General features: G+C 32.9%; 1 protein-coding gene across 1 annotated transcript; it reads right to left on the bottom strand.

Annotated features, from left to right (window-relative positions):
* Positions 1-3,016: 3,016 nt before the first annotated feature.
* LOC108324567 (E3 ubiquitin-protein ligase UPL4) lies at positions 3,017-10,401 on the bottom strand. Its single transcript, XM_052874528.1, has 18 exons — positions 10,392-10,401; positions 9,935-10,308; positions 9,726-9,836; positions 9,501-9,617; positions 9,248-9,406; positions 8,961-9,148; positions 7,819-7,999; positions 7,556-7,708; positions 7,355-7,476; positions 6,120-7,263; positions 4,720-5,916; positions 4,387-4,608; positions 4,186-4,290; positions 3,992-4,072; positions 3,835-3,903; positions 3,602-3,730; positions 3,417-3,500; positions 3,017-3,299 (listed from the first exon to the last, which is right to left on the bottom strand). The coding sequence occupies exons 1-18, from the start codon at positions 10,399-10,401 to the stop codon at positions 3,234-3,236; spliced, it is 4,512 nt and encodes a 1,503-aa protein (XP_052730488.1). The 3' UTR covers positions 3,017-3,233.
* Between the last annotated feature and the right edge of the window lie 3,129 nt (positions 10,402-13,530).

Genomic DNA, 13,530 nt, shown 5'->3' with positions numbered 1-13,530 from the left:
TATCAAGATAACTTTCTACTTGAGTCCTTATTTTAATTCACACCTTAAAGAACAGGCTTCACATGATTTTTCCCTTGAAAGTCCATTTACAAAGATATATCTCAAACAAACCATTGTAAAGTTTAGAACACATATTTAAAGTCACCCAGCCATTGCCTATTGCCACTTACTGTTGCCCAACACCACTCAAATAGATCTCTGACTTTGGTGTCACCCAACGAGAAGAACCTCACTCAACGATAGCCAACTTAGTGGAGCATTGTCTCACTAGTGCCCAATTCTATTAGTGGTGCCTAACGCTATTAGTGGTGCTCAACGCTATCTTAGTTCGTAGAAACTTACCTCTTAAGCTTTGGACTGTGTAATTTAGCACTTTTGAGCAACTTTTCACTTACTGCATCATAATACTTTCAAATTTTCCAAATTCCTAACTTCAAGCAATGCCATATTACTTAGTTCAAAGACTTCGTAGCGACATTTCAAACATAGTCAAAATTACTTTTCATAAATAGCTATACACGTCAAAGCATGACTAATTTCATTTAATAGAAATAACCATTCATACATAAAACATACCAAATCATGCAAAGTATTCAAATCTCAAATTAAATCACAAAATTGAAATTCACAAACCGAACCAAATATCAAAAATATACAAACATAGAATTAGCTTCCCTCACCTTAACAAGACCATCTAAAAGCTCTAAGAATACCCAAAACTCTTCTATTCCACAAGATACTCTATCTACACATAGAAACATCACCTAAATGATTAGAATATACCCTTATGATAGTTGACAAGTAAGACTTATATAGAAGTTTAAAACCCCACATGTGACTAAAAAAGAGTCACATGCAAACCATGATAGATTTGAGCAAAAGGAAAATGGGTAGAATTTCAACTTACACAGATGAAGATGAAGATGAAGAAACTTATCGAACATAAAGAAGGAACTTGCCAAAAGGATCATCTCATTAGTCTCTTATTTTCAAACAAATGAGCATACTATAATATAACCTAGAAAGAAGTAAAAAAACTATTGAAAAATGATTTCGAAAAAGATTATATATTTTAAAATAATCAAATTTTTTATTTTATTTATACTTAAATATTTTATTATTAAAATAATTGAACCTTCCTATTTTAAACACACTATCAATCGGTCTAAAATATTAAATCCTAATATAAAATTTAAATATCATTTATAAAATATTAAACCCTAATTTAACATTTTCTTCAACATTTTGAATTTTTGAATGCTACTTTAAAATTTTAATCCGAAGTTGTAAATATTGTACCTTTTTAGATTTTAAATCCTATTTCAAAATAATAGAACCTCTTTTTTGTCATTTTATTCTTTACATTAGAATATTAAATCGCAGTTTATACTTTTAATTACTGTTTAAAAATATTAAATCATACTTTAAAGTTTTAATTTTATGTTCATAATATTAAATTCTATTTAAATTTAATTCGCAACTTCAAAAAATTAAAGCCTACTTTAATTAAAACTTAAAATGAAAATAATTTGAAAGATTAATATTTTTTATTATATTATTTAATACATACATACGTGTGTATATATATATATATATATAATATTGTAATTTAAATCATTAATATTTATAAATAAAATTTAATTATTAATTATAATAAAAAATTAACATTAAGTATAATAGTTTTTTTAATTCATTTAGAAACATTAACTAATTAATTAAAAGTTTAAAAATATTTATATAATTAAGTATGCTTTTAGAGTATATATTAAATAAAAATAAAAATAAAAATTAGAAAACTTATATTTTCAACCTCACTAATCATAACAGATAAGTTTGTCCCGAACCAAAACTGATTCAATTGTCCAATTTATGCTAATATTAAGCAAGTTGTTGTGTTATAGTCAAGGTTTTTATTCCTTATAGCGTTCATAACCGAACCAATAAAGAACTAAAATTGATCTAAATAACTGATCTATATTTTTTGGATTGTTTTTCTTCTAAGAACCAAGTGGTTTTCAATCCGATTTGGGGATGAATTTTCAGAACCGATCCAAAACAAATTGAATCACAATATACTTCAATATATATATATATATATATATATATATATATATATATATATATATTAATATGAATATATTATTCTTTTTATTCTTCTTATTATTATTAATATTAATAAGTTATACATTTTAATCTAGATCTCTTTGCAAAGATGGTTCAATTCACATGTTTAATTTGTGATTGTCTTGATTCTTCTTCATTGTCCACATGGCTAACTCTCAAATGTTTAACAGAATATGTTTCTTTTACGAAAAGAATGAAATAAAATATTGCAATTAAAGTGTGATCGAAATTTTATTCTCTACATGTTGCAACTATATGGACATTTAAAAATTGATTTGGCAACGGATATAATTTGTTTTTATCTTCTCTTGATTCTACTTTTTATATTCTTTAAGTTGATCTTAAACGTTTTCATTTGTTTGTTTTAGAGTACAAAAATATATGATTTTAACTTTTGATGATATTAAATATTTAATCTTATAATTTTATTAATTTTATATTCAATATATTTATTATAATTTTACTAATATTTTTATTATTATATAAAAAAGTAAATCTTTAATAAAAAATAAAAATTAACAAGAGCGGATTTAAATCAAACATACAATTTTTTTAATTCAGTTCATATTTTGTTTTTTTTCAAAAAAAAATTATATTTTACAAAGTGACAGGTGAGAAGTGTGATAGTTCAATTCACTATGTAAGAGTTTGAAGGAAATAGTTATTTTAGATTTGATTAAAATGGTTAATGTTAGGAAAATACTTAACTTTCAATAGTCTTTTTGTTTGTTTGTTTATTTTTTTCATTTTTTGCTTTGGATTGTGTTTGAATGATGACTGAGAAGGACATTTTGAGTGGAGATAATCGTTACCCTAATGATTGATACCACTTAATATTCAAAATGACTTTCAATAAATGATCAAGGTTCATACATATAAATATTTAAGGTTCGTGTATATATACAAGAACTGTACATGGAAATTAAGCAAATAACCCTTAGTCAATAACCTTCTGTTTCTGTACAATTGATACTAATCCATCAAGTAAAACCATACTGTGTAGTAAGTGAAAACAGATTCATTTCAGACTTCTGCCAGAAACTCAGTAGCACCATTACCCTAAAACTGCATCTTTATAGCTCAAAAACCGACCAGTACAGGGAGTGGAATCACGAAAGATGAAAAGATCCTTGACCCTCTGTTATGACATATAACAACTTCTCTTTCATTATTTCCTGAAATTCATCAGAGTGCCGAAGAAGAATTAATTAGGCTAAAAAGAAACCAGTTTCTAAAACATTACAAGTGCTTTCACTAATGCAATATTGAAATAGTATAAACCAGTGAGTTACTTTTGATGAATAAGGAGGTAGCTTGAGATAATTAACACAAGTCATGACACTTGGTAGGTCTGTGTCTGGATGGTGGTTAGAATGCTGTTAAAAACAAGAACATTAGTAGATAGATAATATAAAAAAAATGTTATTACCAAGTATCAAAAGCTACTCTGAAAATATAAAGTGTGCAATCTATAAACCTTTCTGACAATAGTTAACATCGGAGAAAGAGATGCCAACCCTCCTAGTGGAAGTCGAGGTGCTCCAGTCACAAACTGCAGAAATGCTCGTTTCTGTTCATGATCAAACTCTCGGAGAATCTCCAAAAACTGAGTCCATGGATAATAAATTTATGAGATTCAGGTTAAAGAAACTAAACATATTTAGTGAAAGTGTGATAAAAAAATATGTAAATGTATGTGAATGCTTTTACATTAACAATGGGAGGACTTCTAGCAGTGTACCCATGATGAAATATAATCTGATGTTCAAGGTCGTTGATCTGTTTTAACAAGGCAATAATATTATTAGTTGTTAGTTGAGAAGAGAAGGACATATTTAAACAGTTGAATGAATGAAACTGTACTTACAGCCCAAGAGTCAGACTCTCCACAAAACACGCGCTCAAGTTCTTCTTCATTGAAGATCTGAATACGTTCAATGGGTAAAATCTAAAGTAGAAAACAAGTAAAAAAAAAAAAATCAGAATCACAATGAAAATACAGAAGAAATTCATTAGCATTTTAAATATTAAATTCATTATACTGCTATTGATCTAAGAGACCTGGTTAAATCCAGATTGAAAAGCTTTCACTTGTCTTGAAATTCCAGACCTCACAGTTGCATTGACAATTAGTGAAACATAATCCTCTAGGTTTCTCATATTTACCTACAAAAATGGATGAACATATAAAGTTTATATTCAGCCATTGAAAGGGTGATTAAAGTGAAAATTGAATGACAAAAATAACGAGCTATGACTTACCATTGAACGATCAGTCCCTGAAGCGAGAACAATATCAGGATATCCAGGAAGAGTGAAATCTAGACAAAGATCTTCAATTCTCTGATCTCGAAAGCTTACTATGTCAGAATTCCTTTCATTGATAGATTCCATATATTTTTTCCTCATAACTAGCGCCTGAAACTCTTGCAGCACCACATAGAGCTCAGGATCAAATGATTGTATGTCGTATAGAGAGAGTTCCTAAACAGACATGGTAGCAAACAGAGAAATTCAGTCACCATTATAAATTTTGAACAATGTTAAAGGGTTGTGGACATATCAATTTGATTAACTGCACCAAGAATTGATTACCTTTCCAAGAATAAGTTTATAAAAAGCTTTAGAGAAGTGGAAATCTAAGATCCTTCCATCTTGAAGTGCTTTACCAACAACTTGGCCTAGAAGGAAAAATTTCTTTTCTACTTCAGAGAAGTGTATGCCTCCAGATGTATCTCGCAACCATGGCCGTGGAAAGAGACCATGAAAAGAACGGATTCTCGTTTCCTCAACCTGCAAGTTTACCTCTTCTCTCCACATGCCCAAGCCAGGTTTCTGGAACTCATGACACACCAAGGTATAAAATTCCAAAGTTGGTCCAAGACCACTGCCCACTTCTCCATTATATTTCACCAGAAGAACCGATTTATTATTACCATGCACCTTCATCATTTTTGCAGTAGATTCCAAAATCTGGTTCCGATGAATAAAAAATATCTTACTGGGCAATTCACCTGGGCTCACTCGCAAACCACTCATTGATCCTGATCCGTTGTAAGACCAGCCAGGTTGAGCTTGTGATTGACTAAGTACTTCCAATTTGAAGTACTTGCATCTTGCCTCAAAACCAAATAAGAAAGGACATGAAGCCATTAATTGATTGCACCACGATGGTATAGCACCAATGGAGACCGCCAAAGGGTCTCTCATCTGCTGCTCTAGCTTCTCAGTCAACTTAGTGTTTACAAACTCATTTTGTGGAATACAAGGAACTGTTATTTTTAGGCTATCCAGGTCTCCAATATTCCCTTTGGCAAAAGCATAAATTCTTTCACGAGACATAAGGTGAAATATAATTCGGTTTATTTTTTCCAGGCTTTTAAGAAGAAATAAAATATCATAAGTTGGGCTTGGCTTCTCCAAATCAGTAACAAGTTCACCAGAGAGCAAATCTGAGAAAAAAGGAGTATGTTCACAATATGCTAATACATTATCATCAGAGGAATCCTGAGGCGAAGAATGACATTGCGGAGGTATTATGTCCTCATTTTCAACAGCCGTTCTAAATGTTATTTTATGCATTTTAGTCCACAGTTTTAAGCTAGAAAAAGGATCATTTTGTCTTAATGCATGCCGAAGAATTTCCTGATATAGAGTGGATTTATGATCCATACGTTGTCCTTCATAGTACAAGACAACCTTTTGAGTAGCTTCACTGCTGCAACGTGCAGGTTCACATTTTTTTTGTTCTGGGTTTGGTCCTATATTCATCTGCAGTTCTTCATCATAACCCTGATAGAAAGGTCACAAAAAATGTTAAAATACATACATTCCAAAGTGCAAGATGTAAAATGATAATTTAGAAAATAGGTCAACCGTAAAACCCAGGAACAAAAAGGAACAATTATGCAGAGTGAAAAACTTGGTTTCATACAAATAACAAGAAATAGGCAGCAAATACTTCTATATATAATAATCACAGTTACAAATATCACCTGTGTTTCAGGGAGATCCGTCATCATGTCAGTGTGCCCCAAACTTACGGGAATTTCAACCGGGACTGTACTTGAACTTAACGGTGATTGAGGAGAAGTTTCGGGTTGCCACAGTGCATGGATGGATGATGATCCAGCATGCTCTGTGCTTTTTGAACCGAGCTTTGGCCGTAAAAATCCTTCAATGGAATGCTGAGAAGAAAAAGGGTCAACAGTACAAATAAACCTAGCAGAACCATTCGAATACTCATTCAGGGAATCCTCTCCCTCAACCTTGATAAAACACACGTTCAGACTAGGGTAAGGAAGGTGACGCCTCTTAGGAACAGTGACATATGAACCTCTCAGTTGTAGTCCACTGCTCAGAATAACAGGGAAAGTTTCCAATGAAGTCAGTGCAGTCTGCAAGTTCCTTATGAAGACAGAAAGAGTTTTTTCGCAGGAGAGAGGCTGAGAAGCAAACAAGCAGACAGTAGCCAAAGTCTCAAACCGTTTCTTTATGACGGCATCATCTTTAAAAACATCATGTATTCCCATGTTGTTCCTCATGTACCGACCCTGAGATAAATAATCAGCAAGTGATTTCAGGACTCCGCTTTCAATAAATTCAGAAATAGAAACTTGTTCCTTTCCAGTAAGCTTGTCCATGATTTGATACAATATACTCTTGGTCATCTCCTCATGCACAGAAAGAACACCATTGTCCGTAGACATGCTTAACAAGTCATTAGATAGTGTTCTGAGATTCTGTAAAGCATCAGTCTGAGAATGATATAATTCCCGAACGAAGTAAGTTGTCTTTATGTGCTCTGCAAGATCAAAAACAGAGTTTTTGGCAAGCTTGCATTTTCTGACTTCTGATGACGTAGAAGAATGGCCACTTGAAAATGCATAACATAGGCACTTGAGGGCCTGTCTTGTGGCAGATTTTTGACTAAAGTCCGACTGAATGCCACAATTCACCGGGTACAATTTTGTAGTTCTTTTTTCTTGTCTTACTAGTGAATCAATGGCAAAATAGACACCATCCTTTAAAAACAATATCAAGAAATCATCTGGAAATTTTTGAAGGATTATCTCAGCAATTTGTAATGCTAACATTAACATGTGCTGATCCTTTTGAGTGAATACTTCAGCCAAAAAACTGTCATGTTAACCAGATAAAGTGAGCACTAATATGTTTGCAAAAAATTCACATGATAATGCATAACTAAATATGAAAATGTCTGTTTCACCTTGAAATATTGACATTTTTGAGCAATTCGTCATGCACCCCGGATTTGCTCAAACGTACTATCTTGTACATAACAGATAAACATCCGTGCCAAACATATAAACTCGCACCACAATTTAACATCTGTAAAAGGGTGAATAAGTATTGAAATTTTACATAGAAATGAAAGAGCATTTAGTAAATTACAAGAAAAAATGCCAACCTTGATTAACATGGGAAACACATCCATTCCAAGCCTTTGCAGGAGATCCGAGTGATTATCTAGGAAGGATTCTTTATCTACCACCAGTTGATCATTTTGATCTTTAGTCCGGTCAGGGACAAGCTCATTTAGCAGTTTGAGTACTTCATTTACCTAGTAATCAGCAAACAATATGTCACCTTTCACACTACTTAATTACAATAATTTCTCAAATCATGTTAGGAAGTTAAATATATATGACCGGAGGAATAAAGGAGGAATACCGAACGGTAGCCGGAAGGAAGGAGGGAACTACCGAACGGTAGCTGGAAGGAAGGTTGGAAGCAGAGGCCAAGCGGTAGCCAGAAGGAAGGAGGGAAGTACCGAACGGTAGCTGGAAGGAGGAGGGAAGTAGATGTCGAGCGGTAGCTAGAAGGGAGTAGGGAAGTATAAAACGAACGGTATCTACATTAATACCGAACAGTGGGAGTGAAGGAACCAAACGGTATATACAATAATACCGAATGGTAATAAGGAAAGGGAGTGTCCGAACGGTAAGGGAATAGGAGTGTAGGAGCCAAACGGTATGTAGACTAATACCGAACGGTGGCTGCAAAGGAGGAAGGAGTGAAGCACCGAACAGTATAAGGGTGATAATACCGAACGGTATAGGATGAATAAAAAGGGTGGGAAAGTTTGTTAGGGTGCTAGGGGGAGCGAGAGAGTATAAATAAACTTTCTGTGATTTTGTTGAGTAGCTAGTCATTTCTTATGTTTTGTAAACAGGTCTTAGATTTTGTTGTGGGGGATTAGGCTCCCGAGTTGTTATTATTTTCGTTTTACAGATACAGTGAATACATACATACAATTAGAGAGATTATACATATTTCTTTTGTTTTCTCTTATTTATTTGCTCTGGCGTGAGTGGGCATTGCGAAAAAAGTTAGTCTTACTAATATACCTAACAAATCACATATCCTTGATTCCATTAAAAGCAAAAACCCTCTCCATACCTTTTCTGAATGACACTACTAAATATATATAGAGAACAGATTTCAACAAGTGCAAGTAGTGCTTAAGTTTAACTCATCACAGGCAATTGAATGAAGAAAAAAGATAAGACTGTTTCAAGTTTTTTAGCAAAATTCGTTTTAATTGAATGATTAGGGTCTCCTATTAAGAATAGGTTTTGAAAAGTTATAATAATTGTTAAGTTATTGAAGAAACAATGGTTTCTTATTTTCTTTAAAGCTAACAAAAATGGCTTCTTACCAAAGTTATCACATAATTATTGAAGTTAAACAAATGGACCAGTTATTAATATCGAAAAAATTACCAATCAACACATTAATCACAATTGAAGATACAAAATTTTTCAACTTGAAATAGAATGTTAGTCAAACAATGCTGCTGCACACTAGGAGACAGCAATATCAAACCTAAGCTGCATACCCAATTACAGTTTCCACCAATCTGTTGCGACATTGACACTTCATTTGTGAGCTCAAACGTAGATAATATATCTATCAATGTGCTGCTTATATTGAGTTCATATAATTTCCTGAAGGCTACAAATGATCGAGATGAAAGTTTGACAAGTAGTCCTACCAATCCCTGGCAAACAGAATAATATATATACATCAAATAAAAATTTCATAAGACAGGGAAAGATTTAAAATTTGAATAATAGATAAAAAACAAAAAATTGCTTACATAGTAAGTCAATTCAGATAGGGTTGTCTGAGCACTTGAACTTAAAAGAAGTGTAACCTGCTGAATCAATCCGTGCTTACAAAGCTCATCCAACAATTCTGAGGACTGATAAACACTATCCACAATTTTGATCAAGCAGGTAGCAACATTCTCGACAAGCTGCAGAAGCACATGTAAAAGGTTGGTATACATTACAAAAGGAAAGATGAAACCAAATCTACATTATAATCATCTTAAATCCATTCACTGGTACCTTATGATCCTCATACCCTAAAAGATTGCACAATATAGGGGCAGCCTCTAGGAAAGGTAAAGGACTTTCAGAAGGAAGCTTCTTGCATAAGTTCACCATAGTAGAAAGAGCCACTCTCTGATGAAGGGAACAGAATACATAAAACAACAAAAAACAAATTCAATCATAAAACTTTGAAACAGTGATTGCTCACGTAGATAACGCCCTGTTATGTTAAAGTCTTACCTTCACGTCTGTTGAGAAGAAGTCAATGTGGTTGAGAACAGCCATAACTACTCCAGCCTTTAAGCAAACAAGTGGTCGCCTTAGAGATATTTTTTCCAATACTATGACACACTTCATAATATCAACATCAATAAGTTATATTCTTTTTTTCTGCAAGGGATAAATCATACATAATGTTGACTCAATAGAAAAAAGTAAGTAACGATTACCTGTTCAGCAACATCTACATACTGAATAGCAAATAAGCTTTCACACAATGTAGGAACAAAATCATGTTCAACAAAAAATTCAAGTCCTGGAGGATGCAAATCACATACAAAGGTAATGGCCCTTAAGGAAAACAACATTATATCTGGGTTACTCTTTTTCTTTGCATGATCTACGAGGAGTGGAGATAACAAGTCTAAGCTGTGAGAGACTATATCCTTTGAGCAAACTGGCAGAACTCCACAAATTTCAATTAGCAAAGCTAATTGAGAAGAGGGTTCAGTCTCTTTACTCAAGTTTTGCGCAGCCCTTTCAAATTTCTCATCGAAATAGTTTTCGTGACGCTCCATTTCATTCAATTCCCACTCTTCATCACCTGATAGAAAATGTAACATTACATATGAACCACATTATAGTCCGTGATCGCTTCTTCATATTCAAAAAAGATTAAATCTTAACCTGATTCCATGAGAGTCTCTATGCAAAGAAAAAAAAAATCCTAATTCCACTTCACGGTTTAGTTTTGAGAAATTTGTATGGTAGTTTGTTTAACAAGAAGATAACAAATTTATACTATCAGAGAATAAGTTGTTGCTTATTGACCCAATCCTATTACAATCTCATTCAAATATTTATCACAATATATAATAGTAATCATATCTTTAATGGTTGATTTATTAAGGTAATATAAACTTAACCAATCAACTATTTAATCTTAAATTACTATTTTTATAACTATAGTAATTAATTTCTTATTATGATGAATTTATAATTTGTCATCTACCTGTTATATACTATAAAAGGAAATTTTGTAGGTATGCGACAATACCACTAAAAAAATGTGACATTACTATATTTATTTGTTTGTTTATTTCAACCTAAATTTTGTTCATGATTTTAATTGATAAAATGATATTATTATACTTAATTATAATAACAAATGTTTATTATAAGTATGTATTTTTGAGTAAACTAATCAATAAACAAAAAAGAATCATTTTATATTTGTAACAATTTATTCTTAGATCATTTTAAAACTAATTGTTACTATTACTTCAAATACTAATTGATCACAGCTTCAAAAATCTACAATAATCATTTTGTTACCTTATATATCATTATCTATACTACTAATGAAACTGTATTAATTATTTTTTATGATAACAAAAAATAAGAATATTATTATTTACATAATTTTATTAAAAATAGTTATTTTAGTTTAAAATATGGTTAAATTTTAAAAGGCAGACAAATAAAAAACATAATAAAATTTAAAATACACTTAATAAGATAAAATAAATAAAATAACTATTTTAATTTTAAAAAAACTTATATAAAATTATAAAAATATATAGTTATATAAAATTATAAAATTATAAAAATATAAGATTCTAAGATTATAAGATTAAGTTAATAAATATACATATTGAATAATGACATGATATGTTTATTTGTTACACAAATCTTAAAATATAGGTTTAATCATTCAAGAGGTCCTTATTTTGGAGGAGAATCTCAATTTTTTCCTGTTCTATTTTGTTTTCTCAATTGGGTCCTAATTTTGTAAAAATTGCAACAATTGGACCCCTACCGTTAAATTGGATCCAACGGCGTTAGTGTGTGGTTGACGTGGCGCGCTGGAGTTCCTTTCGTAATCGACGTGACACATTGGAGTAGAGACACCTCAATTCTCTCCTATTTTTTATTTTTTCGAATTTGAAAACGACCTAAGCCCATGCCATTTCAGGGTATTCCTCTCTAGCAGAAACAGGGAAAAGAAAGCTGCCCCATCCCTTCTTTTCTTGGCTAGCCGCGTAGGGAAAGGATCCTCTCTTTAGCAACAAGATTCTTGTCGAGAGAAAGGTTCATCCGAATCAACCCTAGCATTAGCGCGTCGATGGTCGTCCTTCTTATCTCGGTGACCGTGTTCGCGAGGAAGAGTTCACGATTGTGAAGCCAACGGGGACCTTCCGACAGCGAGGGTGGCAAGAGCGACGATGATTAAACTCGATTGGACGAGATTCGGAGGGAAGGTCAAGATAATGGAGAGTGGCTCTTGGCGGCAGTAAGGGAGATTCAAGGTGGTGTAGATGGTGGAGTTGAACGGAGGTGGGTTGGAGATTCACAATGCGACTGTGATGAAGGAGAAGACGACAACACAATGGAGGCAGTGAGGTGCACTACGGTGGCTGACGACGACTTCGAGAAGGGGCGAAGGCGGAGGGTAGGCGCAATAATGATGGAGGAATGAACCTAGGTTTGAGAATTTTCGGTAATGGTTTCCTCGCAACGCGACCTTCAACTATCTGGTGAATTGGTCTCTCGATTCGAGGTTCGAATGGTACTCAAATCTGGTTTCTGGGTTTTTGTCGTGTTTCAGGTGTTTGTTCAAACTCCCGGTGACTCATGGTTTCTATGGAGGCAAGGAAATTTGCTATGGTGGTTGATGATTGTTCGAAGAGGAGGATGAGGGTGGTTCGGCAAATTGAAAAAGGATTGAAGGGTTCATAGTGGCTTAGCCATTTATGGTTTTGTGACTTTCTTCTTGCAGGTTTGAGTGGATAAACAAGGATGTCAGTGAAGTGATGGCAGGGAGGTATGGTTGATTGATTACGAGTTGGATGAAGTGATGGCTTAGGCTTGTTTTCAAATCTAAAAAAATAAAAAATAGTAAAGAATTGAGGTGTCTCTACTTGAGCGTGCCACGTCAATAAGAAAGGGACTCCAGTGCACCACGTCAACCACACAGTTAGGTCCAATTTAACGGTAGGGGTCCAATTGTTGTAATTTTTACAAAATTAGGATCCAATTGAGAAAACAAAAAAGAACAGGAAGAAATTGAGATTCTCCTCCAAAATAAAGACCTCCTGAATGATTAGATCTAAAATATATTATTATTTTATATTTTATTCCAAAAACATAATGACATAAAAGTACAACACCACTTTCTCAAACCCAAAAATTAACATATCTAACATCATCCTAAAAGAACAACTACTACCCTAAACAACCTGCTTTTAGAAAGATGAAAGAAAAGCAAATTCGAAATTGTTGACCAAAGCAACACTAACAGAACAATCTTAACCTAATACCAGCTGAATGGTGGGCAATGAAAACCAATCCCCGAGCTAAACTAGAAATACCAATAGCAGACAAGCTGGCTTCTGTGTCTTGTCCTAAATCCCTATTTTCTTTCTCCTACAAGCTAATCATGCAGTATTTATAATAATTCATCAACCTATCTCTTTATCATAAATTCAATAACTATCAACATTAAAAATTTGGACAAAATCAAAACTAAAATGATTCAGTTAATACCAGATAATATTTCGCACACACACTACAAAAATATTGAATTTTAGAAGGGGTTATTTTCTGGCGGTTTTGAAAACCCAGGAAATTTTCGGCGGTTTATAATAAAAACCGCCCCTAATTTTTTTTTCTTTTTACATAAATTTTTTGGCAAATATTCTCCCTGAATTTTAGCTCCCTCCCCTCCTCGTGCCTTCATTTTTCATGTTTCTCATTTTCTCAAGCCCTAAGTTCCCTACCTCCCTCCTACGCCTTCATCTCTGTTCTGATTTTCTCTTAAGTTCTC

Source organism: Vigna angularis, chromosome 3 (genome assembly GCF_016808095.1).
Source record: "Vigna angularis cultivar LongXiaoDou No.4 chromosome 3, ASM1680809v1, whole genome shotgun sequence".
NCBI classification, from domain to species: Eukaryota; Viridiplantae; Streptophyta; class Magnoliopsida; order Fabales; family Fabaceae; genus Vigna; species Vigna angularis.
The sequence above is the reverse complement of the archived record's forward strand: the minus strand, read 5'-3'. Positions and strand labels throughout refer to the sequence as shown.